The sequence below is a fragment of the Neoarius graeffei genome, chromosome 1 (genome assembly GCF_027579695.1).
Source record: "Neoarius graeffei isolate fNeoGra1 chromosome 1, fNeoGra1.pri, whole genome shotgun sequence".
Classification (NCBI taxonomy): Eukaryota; Metazoa; Chordata; class Actinopteri; order Siluriformes; family Ariidae; genus Neoarius; species Neoarius graeffei.
This window is the reverse complement of record NC_083569.1, coordinates 80542057-80564205: the sequence shown is the minus strand read 5'-3', so window position 1 is coordinate 80564205 and position 22149 is coordinate 80542057. Positions and strand designations below refer to the sequence as shown.

The following is a 22149-nucleotide window of genomic DNA, read 5'->3' as shown; positions in this document are numbered from 1 at the left end:
TCAAAGCCAAAACACAGCCAGCGTAATAAAGTAAAATGTGAAAAAGCCTTATCTATATAAACAGACCGCCGTGTAGTCAAACACAAGTGATCTCCAGATACAGCCTGTTATTTTCTGGTATTAAAGAAGTCTATTCTGCTGGGTTTTGCTATCAGGATCTTTTTAACCATTTGTTTGCTTGTCTTACCGTCTGCCTCGGCTGCCTCGCGAGCCTCTCTCTCCATTCTCTGGCGCAGGAGCTCTTGCTGTTTGGCCAGGTACTGTTTAATAAAACTGTTCTGGCTCATCTCCTCCCCGATCTGAAGTACACAGTGATAGGTGCATATCAGTTGAACACCATGTGTCCTACTTTCTCAGAGTTTGGAAACAAATTTACTTGTTGGACTACAGCCTCCAACTCCAACAGCTCTTTGTAAATAAATGCACACCGACTTAATCATAACATCTCTGTAGCTACTCTGGTGAATTAAAACAAACAAACAATGTGCAACGATGAAGGGTGCACCAATAGTTTCATATTTAGACTTACTATTCGCATATACACTACCGTTCAAAAGTTTGGGGTCACCCAGACAATTTTGCAGGGTTCTTACACTTTTTCACCAGTTTTTTTCCATGACTTTTCCAAAACCTTTTACTGAATTTCCATGACCATCGCTGGTTCATCACTGCTCATCGCATTTATAGCACAGCCCCCAACACTAGTTTACATAGCAGCCCCCCTCATGCACAATCACATCATACACATACCGATTTCACGTCACCATTCACAACACCGTTGCCCCCTTTCTTCACACACACAGACAACTACAGTACTGTACCTCATGCCCCTTCACATCATATATGCAAGTACACACCCACAGTCCACGTTTCCCCAAATATCCAGTCCATCTGTCCCAAACCCATAGCCCATGCTCTCAGCAACCCACCCCCTGCCCAGGCCCAAAATTTTGTAATTTGTGCATTACAAGCATTTTGGTACTTTGGAACTATGACCCCCCCCGCCACATATGCACACAGGCAGACGACTGAAATTTACAGGTGCTTTCACAATAGGCCTATATTGTAATTTAACCATTGCCTAAATGATATCGTAAATGCAGAAATGAAGAGTTACAATTTGAAGACAACATTGAATGTCTATTTATTTCTGTGTTCAATCAGTTTAATCAACAACATTTACATCCAAATCCAGCAAGGTCCTCAGGGCCCTACACTGAATATTAAGCGTCGCCTAAATGGCATCATGAAAAAAAGAAAATAGAGGGTGAAAATCTGAAAAAGTGGAATGTCTATTTCCATCCCTTTCCTATAAATTTAAGCAAAATAAAATCAATTGTGACATCCAAATTCAGAGAATACACAAGATTAAGAAATGGCTAGGCTAATATGGCTTCACCTATTACAAATTAAGTCTTTTTATCCTTTAAAACGCAAAACTCTCAAGAGTCATAAAACTGAGGATATTATCCAATCCAATATCTTATTTACCATCTGTACACGCAAAAAAAAAAAAAATCAAACGAGAGCTCCAGGGCTCCAGCATCGTAATTCGCCCCAAGGCGCGCCGCGGCGCTCCGCTTAGGTTTCGTTTCTATCCCGGGCTCCAGCCCGACTTTGGACGCCCGTAGCTCAGGCAGGGGAGGTCCCAGCCGCCCCACACTTGGCAGCCAGAGACCTCTGCCCTCCCCCCAAAGAACCAGCGCGGGCAGGGCGTGCTAGCCCCGCGCCTCGGGACGTAATTCGCCGTGGCGCTCCGCTTAGGTTTCGTTTCTATCCCGGGCTCCAGCCCGACTTTGGATGCTCGCAGCTCGAGCAGGGGAGGTCCCAGCATCCCCAAACTTGACGCACCACGCCTAGCACGCTACAACTACTAGCACGTCGCACGTTACGAGGAGGGTGTGGCCAAGGTTGCCAGATGTGACTGATGATTTCCAGCCCAAAAAATGCTCAAAAACCGCCTGGAGGCACTAAAACCTGCCCAATTTGAAAACCGCCCAATCTGGCAACACTGGGTGTGGCAGTCAACAGGCATAGCCAGTAGGCTACGCAGACTGCGCTAGACAACATTTCCAAGACAACTCGTGGCGATTTACATTTTATTACAGCACATCAATTTTATAAAGATAATCAATGAAACACTAGATAGATTTCCATGACTTTTCCAAAACTTCTGAACAAAATACTTTTTTCCATAACTTTTCCAAGGCCTGGAAATTTAATTTTAAAATTCCAAAACTTTTCCAGGTTTTTCATGACCGTACGAACCCTGATTTTGTGTTTTCCATGAAAAGTCACACTTTTATTTCCCACCATAAGTTGTAAAATGAATAGAAAATATAGTCATGACATTTTTCTGGCCATTTTGAGCATTTAATCGACCCCACAAATGTGATGCTCCAGAAACTCAATCTGCTCAAAGGAAGGTCAGTTTTATAGCTTCTCTAAAGAGCTCAACTGTTTTCAGCTGTGCTAACATGATTGCACAAGGGTTTTCTAATCATCCATTAGCCTTCTGAGGCAATGAGCAAACACATTGTACCATTAGAACACTGGAGTGAGAGCTGCTGGAAATGGGCCTCTATACACCTATGGAGATATTGCACCAAAAACCAGACATTTGCAGCTAGAATAGTCATTTACCACATTAGCAATGTATAGAGTGGATTTCTGATTAGTTTAAAGTGATCTTCATTGAAAAGAACAGTGCTTTTCTTTCAAAAATAAGGACATTTCAAAGTGACCCCAAACTTTTGAACGGTAGTGTATCTAATAACCTTAAATAGCAAAAACACACACACACACACACACACACACACTTAGAACCAGATAATTTCAGGAGCAATTTATTCTGACCTGCGAGTTGGGCTGCAGGCCAGGATGAGAGGTGGAGGTTCGCTGTAGACTCTCCAACATAAGTGCCTGCAATACAAACAGCAATCATTCAGACCCAGATTTAAAAAATAAATAAATGAATCACCACATCATAGTTGCACATTTAAACAGTTAAGGAGGAATGTGCACAGTTCATAAATATGACTGCTTGTTGATCTGTTTCCATCAGAGCACACTGGGAGTGTGAGAAGTTGAGTTGAACTCATGTACACCCAGTCAGCCTGGTGCATCGGTATTAGCATGGCAAGCTCATCATAGGAAACACAATAAACAAGGAGAAAAAGAGTAGGCTTTGGTGAAGGCAAAGCATCACTTACAACGCAAAACTGTTAGCTAAAATGATTCAGATATAACAAAAACAAAATTGGTCTGTCTAGTATGTATGCAGTGTGGGAAATAAGGCTGGACCGGCAGACACTTACCGGTAATTTTTGCATTTGTCCGTCTGTATTTTAAACGCATCGGATAGGATGGCCAATAATAAAAATATAATAATTCGAACTTGGTGGCCAGCAAGTGCAAAACAAAGTTAGAAAATATGAAACACTTTTACAAAACAAAATTACATTCGCATAACACTTTTACCAAGGACAAAACAAATTTACATCTTAGAAAACAAATCGACAAGATACGAAACACTTTTACAAGCGCTGAGAAGAAGCAGCCTTTATGTGTCACATGCACACTCAAGCACAGTGAGATTCATCCTCTGCATTTAACCCATCTGAAGCAGTGAACACATGCGCGCACACACCCAGAGCAGTGGGCAGCCACACTACAGCACCTGGGGAGCAGTCAGGGGTTCGGTACCTTGCTCAAGGGCGCTTCAGCCCAAGGCCGCCCCATGTTAACCTAACCTGCATGTCTTTGGACTGTGGGGGAAACCGGAGCACCCGGAGGAAACCCACGCGGACACGGGGAGAACATGCAAACTCCACACAGAAAGGCCCTCGCTGGCCACGGGGCTCGAACCCGGACCTTCTTGCTGTGAGGCGACAGCGCTAACCACTATACCACCGTGCCGCCCTCCCTTTCCTCACGGACAGGGAATGTACCAAATGCCACAAGCGACCCGGAAGTGATAGAGTGAGTGGTCAATTTGTGTTGCCTTGTTCCCTGTGCACTTGGTCCTTCTGTCTGGTCCGTGTCCTTTAAAAGTTCTAGAGACGGTCCACACATTAAGCAGTTCATGTGTTTTCCCAGGCCTCGAAATTAACAGTGTACTGATGGCCACTGGCCACTAAAATTTAGGCCGGGACAACTAAAAAAAAAAAAAATAAAAAAATCACTTTGGGACAGTAGAAAAATAATCAACATCAGAATGTCAGCCCTTCATACATTTGTCAGGCGCGCGACCCAGCTTTCGGCTCCCAAAAAGCTCCCCGAATTTGATCTGTGCTCTGCAATTACAGCGCGCGTGGGAGCCAGAGACGCGCTGATTCGTGACCCCGCCCATCGCCTTTGATCTGTATTCAGCACTATTACAGCGCGCGTGCGAATCACTTTCCCGCCAGTTCGCCGACATTCTATCCATGTAAACAACATTCAACCAATCACAGCTTCCAACCAATCAAGGCATCCACCAAATATGGCAAACTGCAACTGTTCGGATATTTCCGGAATACGTTCGGTAAAACTCCCTAGCACGAATCATCCCGAATCACGCTTTCCGGACGATCTTTGTAAAGAATCGTGAGCTCGGTGATGTTCGGGAGATCAGCTGACAATGCCAAATATGGTAAACTGGCAAAGCTCGGGAATGTACGGTGTAGTTCGAGCTACCTCGTGAGTTTCGGTAAACTTTGCCAAGTTTCCCGCGAAATGACGAGTGGAACTGCTGAAAACGGAAATATCAGTATGTTGTGATGTTGGGTCATGGCGCAGAGGACAATTCTCAAAGAAAGAAAATGTATTTTTTTTTTATTTAAACAATTTGTCTTTGGTAAACATTTGTATCTTGTATTAATAGTACTGCAGAATCCACATAGATTACCGTATTTTTCGGACTATAAGTCGCACTTTTTTTCATGGTTCGGCTGGCCATGCGACTTATACTCCGGTGCGACGTATATATGTTTTTTTTTTCACCACGGAATAACTGGAGCTGATGCTGAGTCTGACGACAGCCACGCAGAAGAAGAGGAAACGGCGCTTCATCTGCCGCTGGAGTTGGCAGAGTTGTTCAGAAGCGACACCGAGGATGAGGAATTCAATGGATTTGCTGATTTGGAGTGAAATCATCAGCTTAATAAACTTGATTGACCTGTGTTTTATTATTAATGATAGGCCTATAGTTATTTAAATAAGTTATGTAGTGATTTTAGGCAGTGCTTAATTTGTGAAGTGGGAGGTCCCGGAACGCAGGAGGTGGGTGGGTCCGGCGACTCAAAAAAAAAAAAGGCGGGGGATGGTTTGCTATAACTTTACGCACATGCGCTTATTGTGTGTGTAAAATAATAATAATAATAACAGACATTATGATCTTAGAAAACGCTTTAGTGACAAACAGTTACAGACAGTAATATGTCGTGATATTATATTATAAAATATTAATTTTTATTAGTCTATATATTAAATTATATATTACATTTATCTTCTAAAATAACAGACTGTACTCATCACAACCGGTTTATTTCACCATTGGAGATCAGATCACACAAGACATGAGTTAAATGACTCATTTTAAGGATTTAAGTAGGGGATTTAAACGCGGTTGTTGTTGTTTTTTTTCACTAGACGGTTGTTTTTACTACCGTACCTGTCTTTGGAGATGATATACCTATAGCCTACTTGACCTCTGATTTGATGAAATAAAATTCGACAAAAATGAAGAATGACACTCCTCGATGATGACTACAGCTTTAATAACACAGATGAAAGAGCCATGGGGCGATAATAAGCCCTACCGGTAAAAATATTCTAAAAGCAAACTGATTAATGCATCAGTAATAGGCTACTAATATTAGTTATAATAATAATATAGGCTATTAGTAATAACGATAGTGATAGTATTAAAGATAGTAGTAGATATTTAAAATAATCAGACGAGGCTACTTACAGGGCAAAGGGCGCGTTATCACTGCTCAGCTGTTCGTTTATTAAATAAACAATGCAGTCGCGCAGTAACCACGCGCCGCTTATCAGATACAATCACACATTCTATGGATAGAATAACCCTTCAAAAAAGTGCGACTTATAGTCCGGTGCGACGTATATATGGTTTTTTCGTCTTCATAATGCATTTTTTGGCTGATGCGACTTAAACTCCGGAGCGACGTATAGTCCGGAAAATACGGTACATGGACCACTTGCTGTATCCTATGTAACAAGTGGAAAGTCTAGGCCAGAGTTTCTAGACGAGTGTAATGTACGTTTCTTTACAAATGTTTACCCAAGACAAGCAGTAGACTCAGCATATATTCTATGTAACAAGTGGGAAGAAAGTTTGAAAAGAAAGTATGTTTGGTTTGTCTTTGGCAAATTTGTAGACACAAGTCTAATAATCAACCGGACAAGACAAGTTTGAATTTGAGTTGATTTTGAGTTTATTTCAATTGACAATTAGCTTACACAGCAATAGAGATCTTGCATGTGACGTCACAGCCGATCCAGATTGTAACAAACGCCATCTTGTCGGTCAAACGCCATATTTCCTACTTCTACCTTTTCTTCTGGAAAACCCTACTATATACAATTCTACTACAACGGCTGCGGCTACAAGCTCTCCCTACCTGTGCACGGTTTTTGTGTGTATTTTTGCGTGCTGTTCGTCTGTATCGGACTTCAATATCCACTACAACCGTATGGACTTACTGGACATTGGTTTCCAGCAGAAAATGACGGTTTGTAGCGATTTCCATCGCATGCACAACATTCCGGACGAGATAGCGAGACCAGCGGGGTCTCCGTGGATTGTTATCGGGTCTGGCAGGCGAAGGAGGCGAGAGGAAGCAAAAGCAAGGCTGCAGAGCCGGCCTGTTGACTAAGCTCAGAAAACAGCCACTCAAACCTCCACTGCCAAGCCTCTACCTCTCCAACGCCAGATCCATGGTAAACAAGACGGATGATTTGGAATTACAGCTGGAATTACCTTATTCTATAATCGGCTGGTCAGTGCTATACTAGATACTGATATAAATAGTATTAGTACTCAATACTTAAGTGACTTACCCGTCCAATGAGGATTGTTATTTTCTTGTTTACAAGATGCCGCGGCTGACAAATCCTGAATTTCTGTAAAGATAACTGTCCAGAGATTTATAAGCACGCAGTGCTTCACCACTGAACAGCGAGGGAAAGTTAATGAGGTAATTATACACGTCTGGGTATTCCGCTGGCAGTTCAATATCCACTGACACGGTCGTGAAAACTACGTCCGGTAAGCCATAAGGGTCACTAATCTGTAGGTCGTTTATTTTAGACATATATCTAGTTATCTGTTCATTAGAAAAATGAGCCGTGTAGTCTGTCGGTTGAAATTTATCCATTCTGTACACGAGTGCAGCAGTATTCAGCTGTGTTTTTTACCAACAAGATGGCGGCTGTGAACTTTCCGGTCACGTGACTGCAAGATCTCTATACTCTACTCTGACTCAGCTTTATTGTTGTTGTAATACATACTTCCTGAAAACCAGGTTGGGACAGTCCATCCTCGCTTTGGGACAGTTGGAATTTATTTTTGGGACAGTTCTGGGACAATAGGGAAAAAAAAAGTTAATTTCGAGGCCTGTTTTCCACAAAAGGGGCAAAACATCATTCGGTCACAGTCGACGTTCCATAAACTCCATAGAAGACAACACGAATTGACCGCTCACTATTGCTTCCAGGTCACTTGTGGCATTTGGTACATTCCTCTTCCGTAAGGATTTTCGTTTGTAAATTTGTTTCGGGACTGGGAAAAGTGTTCTGCCACTTGTAAATTTCTCAGCGCTTGTAAAAAAAAAAAAAAGAAAAAAAGAAAGATGTTTCACATTTTGTCAATTTGTTTAAGATGTAAAGTTGTTTTGTCCTTCGTAAAAGCGTTTTGATCATGTGATTTTGTTTTATAAAATGTAAAAGGTGTTTCACGTTTTGTAATTTTGATTTGCACTTCCTGGCCACTGTAAATCTACTGCTAACTTTCTTCCAAATGTTACACTGGGCGAATACATCATGCCATAACACCACCTGTGATTGGCTGATCGCAGACGCTCTCGATGAATGACAACATGCGACGCTGTTACCAGCTGTGGAGGTATACCACTAACATTAAAAGAAAATAGACTACTACAGGTTTTGGACCTTGACACACTAAATAAGACAATAATAATACACTTAGTATTCACTGCTGTTTTTACTGCACGATGCAGTTGAACTAGGGCAATTCCATGTAAATGTCAACCTCACCATGCAAAAATAAAGCAGCATGTAATACATCAAAACCACTCCCAGAGATATCACCTAGGCCTGTATTTTACAGATGTGAATAAGTTGAACCAATTTGTAACCAACCTAATATGTCACTGTCAGTCTTTCTTTCTTATAATGTAAACCCCAAGCTAAAATCAACTTTGATCATGTACAATTCTATATTATTGCCACAAGCCACAGAAATGTATGCTAAAATCCACAAAACAGCAAAACAATAGCCATCCTAAATATTATTTAAGAACTTTGATAGTTTTAGCTGATATTTAGAGAGTTTTTCCAAAGGGTTATGGTGGTTAAATTGCTGATTTTCTAAACATATGCCATGTCTATTTCAGACGCGTCACATCCATAACGGAATTTCGTCACATCCATAACGCTGACTTTTCCTTCCGAAACTCTGCATGAAATACAAAATATTTTAAACAAAGATTTTTTAATATTCACCTTGGACCCCTCTATCAAATGGATATCTCCATTTCGACATTAGGTTTACAATTTCACAGAGTTTGATAAAAATGTACAGTCACCCAAGAAAAGTGATACTTTTTCTGTCACATCCATAACGCATCTTTTATTGGCATTTTCTGGCATGCCCTAGATGTACTATGGGAATTGTTCTTGTTCTATCACTTCTCCAGTATGGTACAGCCTTAAAATATGCAACACCTGTTTAAATACTGGGAGACAATAAAACATGCACTGGGTCATTTGTTCCCATTTTGAGTTCAAGTGTCACGTCCATAACGCTGGAATTGCTCACTAGTGCTTTAGGGTTGACGGTATCTGATTGATCCAGTCAGTTGATTAAGAGTTCAGTTTACATGAAAATTTGCAATACAGTATTAAGTGCCAAACTGCCAATCAATGGTTACGTTATTATTATTATTATTACTACTACTACTATGTGCATTTCCCCCCCAATCATAATAAGAATGACAGTTGCGTTGGAGGATGTAGATCTATATTTTAATAGTTTTTATTTTCTTCTATTTTCTAAGTTCTAGTGCAGCAGATGGGAGTCTGAATGCCAAATGATATTCCCGTCAGGGCTCGAAATTAACTTTTTTTCTTTGTGTCCCCCAGTGGTCCCGAATTCTGTGTTGTATTGTCCCGAATGGAAGCAATAGTGTCCCCATTTTTTTCCTCTCTGAAATAACCAGTGGTTAATATTATCATATGAAGTCTCATCTCATCATCTCTAGCCGCTTTATCCTGCCCTACAGGGTCGCAGGCAAGCTGGAGCCTATCCCAGCTGACCACGGGCGAAAGGCGGGGTACACCCTGGACAAGTCGCCAGGTCATCACAGGGCTGACACATAGACACAGACAACCATTCACACTCACATTCACACCTACGCTCAATTTAGAGTCACCAGTTAACCTAACCTGCATGTCTTTGGACTGTGGGGGAAACCGGAGCACCCGGAGGAAACCCACGCGGACACGGGGAGAACATGCAAACTCCACACAGAAAGGCCCTCGCCGGCCCCGGGGCTCGAACCCAGGACCTTCTTGCTGTGAGGCGACAGCGCTAACCACTACACCACCGTGCCGCCCATCATATGAAGTTACTATTATATTTGTAACTATGCGATTTTGAACCCTTTATATCATTTTTACAATAAGTCACAAGACACAAGCGACACATGTCCTATACATCATCTACTTCAAAATTAGTTATTGCATTTTCAGTTTATTAAACTTTGGCGATCTCACTGTATGAATAGATACCCGTTTATTTAAAGGGGCCAACTAGCTCATTCAGAAAATGTTTCAACTCCCTACATCTGCAGTACACTTTAGTTGAAAATAAGACCCCTTTTATGTTCATTTCATCTACTTATACCTTGAATATCAGTTGGCACTTATAAGGCCAACTTATAATTTTCACCATTACCGTTATCCATTTTTATGAACTTTCCGTTATCCATTTTTATGAACTTTCCGTTATCCATTTTATGAACTTTCCGTTATCCATTTTATGAACTTTCCGTTATCCATTTTATGAACTTTCCGTTATCCATTTTATGAACTTTCGCTGCCGAAGCGTGGGTGCAAATGTTAGCAACATCAGCATAGTGCCAGGTCCGAGCCTAGTTGTGCTGCTGACTGACTAAACTTTCTGAACTAGAAAGACACCAAGAAAACTCACTTATTCTGTTGAACGGTATCTTCCGTCAATATCATCCACATCATTCCTGTTGTATTTTATAACGTGTCTAACAGTGTTCATTCAGTTCATTCAGTTGCTAGCGTTGCCTGCAGACCAGGCGATGACGCTTTGGATCCTGAAGGTCCCGGAGACGTTATGTCTGGGCTTTCAGTTTCTTCCCCGCGGTCGGTCCGCTTCAACCACTTCAGCATTTTTGTTCTGGCAAGAGTCGGCGCAGCGTGTGCGGCAGCAATTCCATTCCAAGTCCATATAATGCGGACTCCGGCCGAAGATTCTAGAACAGAATGCGCTGCTCTGTAGCCTACGGATGCAGGTGCATCGAAAGTGTAGCAACTATGTATTTTTCGCTGTTAACGTTTTAAAATTAAAATTGACAAATTAGGTGAATGTCTACGTATGTGTTACGGCTTTGTAAATAATATTAATGTAGAACTTTTTTTCTAGATCTGTTTTTTTCCATTGTCCCGGGATTGTCCCAGATATGATAATTTTGTGTCCCGATGACATTTTTTATGGTCCCCGGGACATCGGGACACCGTTAGTTTCGAGCGCTGATTCCCGTGTCTAGTTTTGAGTCATTTTAAAAGTCATTTTCTTACAAAGTTACTTGGAATCTCCGACTCAAAATTTTAACCATTATGTAAGAATAGTTGTATTGTTAATTACTAAATTTCTTATAGACTTATTATAAACATAGTATAAAAAATAGTCATTGTATAACATTTCATGAGTGTTATTATAGTACCTACATGTATATATAAGGACCAGTAAGTTGAAACCAACTGGAACATCCTTGGTCCCTCATACTTTTTTCTAGACACGGAACTGACCTGTGTGTGCTACTGTTCTCTTGTGTAGAACTTTAAGCATGTTTTTCTTGAATCTTCTGACATTTTCTTGCAAATTATATTCAGTTTGTAGTGTAATTAGCAACGAATGTAGAGTGTAATTTGGCCTTTGAAGATCACAAAAATGTACCTGGAAATAGCTGAGAAGCCATCTCCAGGCATCTAAAGCCCTTCAGCTTCTGGGGCCCTAAGGCAGGCCCCGGATCCCCGGCAGCATTGTTCCGTTCATTCAGACAAGCTGAAATTTGGACAGACAGACATTTCAGACGTGTCTGCTTAAAAGTCCTTACTTTCCCATACTGTGTAGGCATCAAAGATGCCCACAAGTGCCAGCGGCCAGCGATTTACCCCACCTACAGACGGCCGGCGCCGGCTACTTGATCCCAGAAAAACTTGCCTTTCAATGTTCAAGTGATTTAGATCATCTCTGCTGCAAATCCAATTATTCCATCACGAAACTGTCTTCGATTTAGGTCTAACATGACTGGAAGCGACGCCATATTTGCTGTTCGATTCTCACATTCTGATTGGCTGAGCCGGACCACGTGACCACACCATAGCGTGTGTAGTTATGTTACAGAGCCAGGCAGCGTACTACAGAGGGTAACTGAGAAAGCCAAGCACACACACACACATCTGGAAGGAAATTTAATTCATATTTTACAAGTATTTTACATGGAAATGGTTCGTAATTTATTAGCCGAGAATGCACAAGAAGCCACCAGAAGGCATGCAAATTGAAAAATGTTCAGGGGGGAATATATATATATATATATATATATATATATATATATATATATATTAGTGCTGTCAAAAATGTCGCGTTATTAACGCGTTAACTTGACTCAATTTTAACGGCGATAATTTTTTTTTATCGCGAGATTAACGCTCTGTGACATGATGCCACGCCCCGCACAGCCAGAGTCCTCTGCCCTCCCCCGAAGAGCCACGGTGCTCGGCTTAGGTTTCGTTTTCCCATCGGCGGCTCCAGCCCCACTTTGCAGTGGCTGTGACAAGACGCGTTATGCTCTGCAATAAAAAAAAAAAAAAAAAACATTGGTACAACCAGTGTTCAAACTATGCCGATATTTTCGGGGGGTCCCTTTATTCCCTTGGGGGGGTGCTTGCGCTTGTCTCAGAGCGCGGCTCTCCATCGCGCGCTCACTTCGGATATGCAAATGCTTCCCGTTACACACGATTGCTATGTCAATAAACATCATTTTGCCAATATTTTAGAGACCCCCCCAACATTTCCCAAATCATGTTTTCAAGGGATCTCATGTCTGTTTCAGGGGATCTCGGATCCCCCGTAGTTCGAATGGTGAGCAAGCCCATTCACTTTTTTTATGCTGATAAGAGAATTACAATGGTTTTTCATGTGACAAAAATGTGCGATTAAATTGCGATTAATCGCGAGTTAACTATGACAGTCGCGACATTAATCGCGATTAAATATTTTAAATCGCTTGACAGCACTAATTTTATATATATATGCCCTCAGACCCCTTTAGCATTAGCGTGCCTTTGGCACACCACGGCAAATTTCAGAGCCATCTATACTACTTTTTTTTTTTTAAGCCGGCTAATTCAGATTTTCTGGAGAACCCTGATGCATATTGCTTCCATGCCAGAATGAAAAAAAATTTATCAGTATAGTGTTATATAATGTGAAAAGTTTATTGTGATGAGATTTTTTTCACATTTTACCAAGATATTTTCGTGTTATTAGGGCATAATACGGCATACGTAATTATCACGCTATAACAAGAAAGCTTCATGTCTTAACAAGACAATTTATATCGTTAGACTAGAACATGAAACTCATATTTGAATCAGGAAACCATACGCGGAGAACAGAAACTGAAAAATATGGCTCAGTTACACAATTTGATTAAGTTCTAGTTTATGCTTGGGTTGAGACATGATGAGATTCTGCTGTTACTGAGCACAGTAGATGATACTGTAATAAATATGCACAAGATAAATAGTATATTGTTCAGTCACTGAAAAGTCTCTCGTTATAACACATTCGTATGCTGCAGTAACATTAAAATATTTTGTTATAACAGGATGCCGATCTGTTTTTCTTTTTCTCGAGTGACAGCAATACACTTATGCAGTCTAGGAGCCGAAAGCCTTTTTTAAATGTTTATTTTTCTAACACAGTGGCTTTCAAAGTGGAGTTAAGGGTTTTTTGATATTATTTAAAAAAAAAAAACCACACACACATCATGTGTTAGTGTTGGAAATCACAAAACACCACAATTCACTACCTCAGGGTTAACGTTCAGAGTTATTTGTCTGTGTGCCTGAGCATTTGAAGAATCAGAATCAGAATCAAGTTCATTGCCAAGTACGGACCCTATGAGGGTCATCCGAGGTGCAATTAGTGCTAGTTGTACTTGGCAATAAACTTGATTCTAATTCTTTAACTTTACAAGGATTTTACTTTGGTGATTGGTGCTTGAATAGTTAAGACAGAATAATAAAAAAAGATAAAAGTAGTTATATTAACAGAATAAAAAATACGAAGAATTAAAAATATACAAATTTGAAAAGTGGACATATTTAAGGGGTATGTGGATGGGTTGTTTTGAAGTCCAAGCTGTACATTATGCCCGAGAATGTGCAAAAACACATCTCCCATAACCCAGTACAGAACAGTACCGTCACATATTTTAATGTGGTGTCATGTATTTTTTTTTATATTTGCCTTCCGGGTTTTTATATGCTGTTCCGTACCGCAATACCATTTTTGTGACATTTATTTACATAATGTATAATCTTACCTTTTTTGTTCCAGTTTCACAGAGACATCCGTCACATCCACCATTTTATTAATCGATAATTACATCAGTCATCCCGCCTTTATAGATGAACCCGTCCCGTCACGTATGATAAATAAAGTTAAAAGAAAAACAAAATATATTCTTTAGTTGTATACTCGACAGCACATGGGGTCAATGCCATGTAAAATACCGACACGCCGAGGTATATTCCGTAATTGGAGTTCCAGGCTTTTAGATCAATTTCGATTGAAAATATCGTGAATATAACGTTAATACAATGTGACGGGATATAATACTGGATAATCAAAGAATGCATGACAGTGAGTCCAAGTATGAAACCTGTGAATATTTAGAAAGAAAGAAAGCACAACTTTATTCATCACACACTTGTGAAAATCCTCTCTGTATTTAACCCATCTGAAGCAGTGAACACACACGTGCACAATGAGCGCACACACATAAGCCTAGGTCACAACCGGCCGTACGTGCTCCTACGGCCAGTCTACGTGCAAAAAATGCAAGAAACGCACGGAGGGTGGGCGTGTGACGTGCTGATTTTCGAGCCGTAGACTGGCCGCAGAGGTTCTTTGTCATGTCAAACAAACTCTACGGGCGCTTATGTTTTTTTCAGGTTGCAAGACAAACTTACGGCCAACGTGCGTCTTTCTCCACAAAAAAAAAAAAAAAAAAAACGCAGCGATTTGGGAAACGCCAAAAATCGCATGGCCAAAAAATCAGTGGGCAGCCATGCTAACAGCACCCGGGGAGCAGTTGGGAGTTAGGTGCCTCGCTCAAGGGCACCTCAGCCCAAGGCCGTCCCATATTAACCTAACAGCATGTCTTTGGACTGTGGGGGAAACCAGAGCACCCAGAGGAAACCCACACAGACACGGGGAGAACATGCAAACTCCACACAGAAACGCCCTCGCCAGCCGCTGGGCTCAAACCCAGAACCTTCTTGCTGCGAGGCGACCGTGCGAACCACGACACCGCCATGCCGCCCCAAGTAGAAAACGTAACATTATTGTTCCGGTTCATACTTTCCGTACCGGGTTATGGGAGACACCTGCAAAAACAGGTTTAATCCAAACCTTAACTACTCAAAACAAGCAGCCTATAAATAATAACAACTTGGCAGAAGTTATGTTAGCGGGGAAATTCAGGAATAAAAGTCTGTACAGCTCCAACACATATCCAGAATATTACTGATTGTGCACATTTCATTTATGTGCCTAACATATGAATTGTTCGATGAAGCGGTCAATGAAGTTTATTTTTTGAAACAAAAAAGCTTCTAGGTATCGCTATCTACTTTCGAAAAAGTGTTTAACCGCCAAAAACATTTAGAAAATCTTTAAATCCAGAGCGACACTGACGAACCTTTTCTAGAAAAAAGTGTGCATGCACGTAAACACATTTGATCTCTACACACAAAGTAAACAAACATCACTGCGGTCAGTTCCTGTGCTATGAACACTCCTACTCGGAGTATAAAATGTGTTATTTACAGATATCTCACTGGGCTGTGACAGCTTGCCAACATCATTCGCGAGAGAGTTTCAAAAGTGTCTTGAAACATTGGCGGGGCGCTCCTTCGCCGCTGAAATTTTGAACATGTTCAAAAAATTTGTGCGACAAAATTTCTCTCAAAATAGCCGCAAATGCGTCGCGAACCCTTCTGGAGTCAGTTTCCGTGAGGCTTCCTCTACTTCCCTGCCTGCCGAGGGAAAGCCAGGCTGCGACAGCTTGGAGACACAACAATTGCGGTAAAATATGCGAATATCAATTCAGTGTGATTCCAAGTGAAAATTGTCGCTAATTCGCATATTTTATCGCAACTGTTGTGTCTCTGACTAGTCACAGCCCAGTGAGATACTGGCCTTAGGTCACAACTGGACGTACGATTTTTTGGCGCTTCCCAAATCGCTGCGTTTTTTTTGTTCGTGGAGAAAGACGCACGTTGGCTGTAAGTTTGTCTTGCAACCTGAAAAAAACGTAAGCGCCCGTAGAGTTTGTCTGACATGACAAAGAACCTCTGCAGCCAGTCTACGGCTCGAAAACCAGCACGTCACATGCGTGCCCTCCGTGCGTTTCTTGCACGTAGACCGGCCGTAGGAGCACGTACGGCCGGCCGTGACCGAGGCTTTAGCTAAATCCAAAGTGAAACCAAAAAGTGTTCCACATGGCCAAGTCTGAAGCTAGCCTGGGAAATCCCATGCTGCTTTGCACAATCATTCCGATCTGAAAAGACAGCATGGAAACTATGGTCTAAAGGCTTGCCTGAGTTAGGGAGCCAATCAGAGAGTGGGGAGGGGTGGAAAGACGGTGACGCGTACTACTCGACAAACGAAGCTCGTAGTTTATTTGGGACTGTTTACGGATCACATTTAACATGGCGGCGAGCGATACGAACCAAACTTTCGATCAAGCTTTAGACACTGTTCTGAATAGTTTAGAGCGAAAGTTCGTTTTAAAAAAACAACAGCGTTTGGCGTTACAGTCTTTCTTCGTCGCTCTAACTACGTCACCGGGTACAACTGCCATGATTGGTCATGGGCTATGTATACGCCAAATGATAGACATTCGCAACGTCCAATAAACGGCCGTTGACAATCGTAAACCACACGTCCTCTACGAGAAATTCAATCGGTGGATTCCAGACCATATTTCACTTGTGTTAACCAGACTAGTCTGAAGCTGGACCAAACCAGGTTTAACGTGCCTCATGTCTAGCTGTGTATGAGGTTTGGGCCTGTGTTTGTGGCACCAGTCCATGCAGTTTTCAGCCACTCATAACAGGATCGAAGTGACGTGAAGTGAATTCACAGGTCGTTGACAAAAATGTGCTTTTGAGGACAAAAGCATTCCACACCCTGAACATAAACACCATTTTCAACTGCAGAAGAAATGCAAAAAGTGAATGAAACGCGTCGTGTTTGTTTTATTGAAACAATGTGGTCTAAACCAAGTGTTCACAAATAAACCACACCATCCTGAATCATCTGGAGCAAAACTCGATTATTTTCCCTGAGAAAACGGACCAATTATAGACTGGACCCAGTCTCATAAGCCTGCACGGATTAGTGAGAACAAACTGGATTTAATCTCCACCAAGACAACTCAGCCTGCACCTCGAAATTAATTTGCTTTGCTGGCTATCTGGAACTTAAATTGATGACTTTGATCCTCGCTCGATCAGTGTTTACCGGAGCAAATGTCAGCCGCTCATCCATCAACACAGAGCGGTGCGCGCCCCCGATCCGCGCGCCTCCCCCCACTCCAGAGCGCGAGGGCGCGGGCACGAACTCAACTCACTCACCTCCGGATCCCACGGCCGCCTTTTCCTCCACAAAACGCACAAAGGCCTGGCGGAAACCAGCACATCTCAAGCCGCAACGCTAAACAAGCATCTGCTAAGTAGCGCTAGCGGCTCGAGCAGTGCACAGCCACTAAATGCGCATTCCCGCTTCCGAAGCAGCGATACTTGGCCTGCCACTCACTCAGCTCGCGTCTCCGAGTGAACTTGATAGTAGCAGACATTTTCCTTTTTTATTTTTTTAGCCAAACCCTTCGTCCAAACTCACCCCTTTTAGTCGCTTGATGAGCGCATTTTTCTGCCCACTTTTCGCCAATCCTCGTTGCTCCAAGGCAGCTTTTAAATCCGCCACACGAAGCGAATGAAGCGGTTTCCCATCTAGCGTAACATCTTCGAGTTCCGCCATTTTGCTTCCCCCTTTGGCTCGCTCGCTCAAACTTCGGGTCGTCGCCGCGACGCTGGCTACGTGATGACGTCACGCTACGGACATTTCCGGAAAAAGCCGAACAGCGTGCAAACAACAACAGCGTGGCCAATCGTGTGCGTCCGCCATTCATTCACAAAGGAAAACAGTTTCAGTGTTAGAAATAAGAGTATGGGAATGTATTTAGGTTTGTAACCAAGTATAACATCGAAATATAAAGCAGCAATTTGTTGAATAAAAGTGTCTTAAACATCTCCAGAGCCCCTTAAGAGAAAACTGTCAAGTCAAGTAATCCCAGCTGACTACGGGCGAAAGGCGGGGTACACCCTGGACAAGTCGCCAGGTCGTCACAGGGCTGACACATAGACACAGACAACCATTCACACTCACATTCACACCTTTAGAGTCGCCGGTTAACCTAACCTGCATGTCTTTGGACTGTGGGGGAAACCGGAGCACCCGGAGGAAACCCACGTGGACACCATGCAAACTCCGCACAGAAAGGCCCTCGCCGGACCTTCTTGCTGTGAAGGCCTCTGCATGCTCTTGCGACAAGGCTTTCGCAGATAGCTTTTCGCAGACAGTTGTAATTTATCGTTGAGCGGGGAGTAATAGGCGTGCGCGATGTTATTCACCGCCACAACGCAAGGGGGCGCGAAGTCACGAAATCGCTAGGAGTAGTTGGTGGGTGTGGTTAGTGGAGTGTTTATCCTCCGGTTACTTATAATGACTAGAACTGGAGTCGTATAGATGTCCGTACTTCCTCACTTCCTCGATCAACCGCTCTTCGTGCTGCTCCATCTTCACTCGTGTTTTTAAAAATGGCGGTCGTGAAAACAAACCAAACCGGGAAAGTAGGGAAGCGGAAGTGCGTGTACAGCGGATGTAGAGTGGACCAATCAGAGCCCTCTTGTCTGCGACGCTGTCTGCGAGGCTTCTGCGGTGGTCACAAATTTTGGGAGGTGCACGCAGAGCGTCTGCGAAGGTGGGGGGGCTACGCAGACACTGTCTGCGACGCCGTCTGCAAGGACCGGGTTGTCAGCATAAATTGGCTTTGAGGCGACAGCGCTAACCACTACACCACCGTGCCGCCCCTTCTACAGTGCTTTTAACAATAAACATTGTCGCAAAGCAGCTTCATAGAATTTGAATGACTTTAAACATGAGCTAGTCTATCCCCAGTGAGGTGACAGGGTGGTGTAGTGGTTAGAACTGTCACCTCACAGCAAGAAGGTTCTGGGTTCGAGCCCAGGGCCTTTCTGTGTGGAGTTTGCATGTACGGGTTTCCTCCAGGTGCTCTGGTTTCCCCCACAGTCCAAAGACATGCAGGGTTAGGTTAACTCGTGGCTCTAAATTGACCGTGAGTGCGAATGGTTGTCAGCCCTGTGATGACTTGTCCAGGGTGTACCCCGCCTCTCACCCATAGTCAGCTGGGATAGGTTCCAGCTTGCCTGCGATCCTATAGGACAGGATAAGCAGCTACAGATAATGGATGGATGGATGGATGGATATCCCCAATAAGCAAGCCGATGGCAACGGCGGCAAGGAAAAACTCCCTCAGACGACACGAAAAAGAAACCTCGAGAGGAACCAGACTCAAAAGGGAACCCATCCTCATTTGGGCGACAACAGACTATAACATGAACAGTTTTAACATGAAATCAGTTTCGTTGATGTTATAAACTCTTCATTGATGGAAACTCGAGTGCAAAACTGTTCATGACAACCGCAGTCCAAAAGTTAGCAAGTCAATTGTAGTCCTCAAGCATTACTGTAAGCGTCCAGAGCGTCTTCCAAGTGTGACTTTCGACTGTCCGTATGGGGCCGTCCTCAACAGGAGCGATATGATAAGACTCTAGCCAGACATAGGGCATCAGGATGGATCAGGCAGGTCCAAGGAGCAGAAAGAGGTCAGCATCTCGATCTCAGGATTGACATGTAACTCAGAAGGACAGATTGGGGGGGAAAGAGAGAGAAAACACAGGTTGTTTGGTATGCCCAATGTCACCTGAATAAGTAGGAACAGTATACATTTTGCGCTGAGTGCAGGCAGGGACTCCGGCAACTAACTATGACAGCATAACTAAAAGGGGAGAGCCAGAAGGTAACACAGGCATGAGGGAGCCTTGGGATATAAAGCAGCAGCCACTACACCATCAACAAACTTGAGTGAGCAAGTGAGTGGGGGACTGACAGCATCCATACATTCCAGTTTACCAAAACACTCTATGTCTGAGGACCTTCAGAACAAACTCCTTTCTGTGTGGAATTTGCATGTTCTCCCTGTGTCTGTGTGGGTTTCCTCCAGGTGCTCTGGTTTGCCCCACAGTTCAAAGACATGCAGGTTAGGTTAATTGTTGGCTCTAAATTGACCGTAGGTGTGAATGTGAGTGTGAATGGTTGTCAGTGTCTACGTGTCAGCTCTGTGATGACTTGTCCAGGGTGTACCCCGCCTCTCGCCCATAGTCAGCTGGGATAGGCTCCAGCTTGCCTGCGACCCTGTAGGATAGGATAAGCAGCTACAGATAATGGATGGATGGATATCCCCAGTGAGCAAGCCAATGGCGACAGCGGCAAGGAAAAACTCCCTCAGACGACACGAAGAAGAAACCTTGAGAGGAACCAGACTCAAAAGGGAACCCATCCTCATTTGGGCGACAACAGACTATAACATGGACAGTTTTAACATGAAATCAGTTTCGTTGATGTTATAAACTCTTCATTGATGGAAACTTGAGTGCAAAACTGTTCATGACAACTGCAGTACTAAAGTTAGCAAGTCAACTGTAGTCCTCAAGCATTACTGTAAGCGTCCAGAGCGTCTTCCAAGTGTGACTTTTGACTGTCCATATGGGGCCATCCTCAACAGGAGCGATGGGATGAGACTCCAGCCAGACGTAGGGCATCAGGATGGATCAGGCAGGTCCAAGGAGCAGAAGAGGTCAGCATCTCAATCTTAGGATTGACATGTAACTCAGAGGGACAGATTTGGGGGGGGGGGAGAAAACACAGGTTGTTAGGTATGCCTAATGTCACCTGAATAAGTAGGAACAGTATACATATTGCACTGAGTACAAGCAGGGACTCCGGCAAAACTAACTATGACAGCATAACCAAAAGGGGAGAGCCAGAAGGTAGCACAGGCATGAGGGAGCCCCGGGACATAAAGCAGCAGCCACTACACCGTCAACAAACTCAAGTGAGCAGGCGAATGGGGGACTGACAGCATCCATACATCCCAGTTTACCAAAACTCTATGCCTGAGGACCCTCCAGATCTACACCTTTACCTCATAAACACCATTAACAAAAGGCTTGACTAAACAGATATGTTTTCAGCCTAGACTTAAACGCTGAGACTGTGTCTGATTCTCGAACACTACTTGGAAGGCTGTTCCATAAATGTGGGGCTTTGTAAGAAAAAATTGTCTGATCCCCTGATGTAGCCTTCACTATACGAGGTACCAGCAGATAGCCTGCACCTTTTGATCTAAATAGGCGTATAGAGAATTGGTCACTATAACAACACCAGGCTATTATCATAACCACTTATCTTCATTTTAAAGTTTACTTTACATTTAGATTCATGTTTTTAGCAGTTTTCAAGTCAATATTAGGCTACTGGAAGAACGATGTAATGTTAAACAGGGTAACTTGAACGCACCCTGATTACCTGCTGTAAAAACAAAAACAACTTATGTACCGTTGTTGTTGTTGTTGTTGTTTTTAAGAAAACTCACTAGCATTCAAATCAAAGTATGAAGCAATGACCATTTTTAGACAAATGCATTGTAACAAAAACTGTATTTGAAATAAATTTGCATTATGACAAGTCTGGGAGAAGGTAAAGCTCCATTAAGCATCCAGGAAATTGTAAAGTAAAAAAGAAATGAGTGTAAAAAATACATTCTGGTACAAAAAAAGTGGGCAAATCTCCACAATTTTACAGTAATCCACAATTTTACAGTAATGATTTGATTACTAATCTGTTGTATGGAGACATCCCTGGTTACATGTGCAGATATGGATATTTTAGGGAAAAAAAGTCATGCATGCATACATTTAGTAAAATAAAAACGATCAAGACGATGAAAATGAGAAGGATTTCCTTAAGACCATCTCAGACAAGCAGTACACAGTTTTCAATAGTTTTTGAGCATTTATGATTGACATACAAGCCTTTCAGTATGAGATTACTCAGGAGAATGGATACAAACAAGCAGAGAGGGGTAAAGTAATCAAACTTTAAACCAGAGCTTTTTTCTTTTCTGCTCTGAATCTGAGCTGCAGATATTG

General features: G+C 42.7%; 1 protein-coding gene and 1 non-coding gene across 2 annotated transcripts in view; both read right to left on the bottom strand.

Moving 5' to 3' along the window:
- acin1b (apoptotic chromatin condensation inducer 1b) overlaps positions 1-17857 on the bottom strand; it is a 93196-nt gene extending 75339 nt beyond the window's left edge. Inside the window, exons 1-3 of the mRNA XM_060936344.1 lie at positions 17699-17857; positions 2857-2922; positions 188-299 (exon numbers count right to left, since the gene is read on the bottom strand). Of these exons, the coding sequence (XP_060792327.1) occupies positions 188-299; positions 2857-2922; positions 17699-17836 (316 nt within the window). The 5' untranslated portion in view covers positions 17837-17857. The remainder of the gene's footprint in view (positions 1-187; positions 300-2856; positions 2923-17698) is intronic.
- LOC132896759 (small nucleolar RNA U6-53/MBII-28) lies at positions 3056-3156 on the bottom strand. The gene has a single exon (XR_009656159.1). It is a non-coding gene; the product is annotated as a small nucleolar RNA U6-53/MBII-28 (small nucleolar RNA).
- Positions 17858-22149: the final 4292 nt, after the last annotated feature.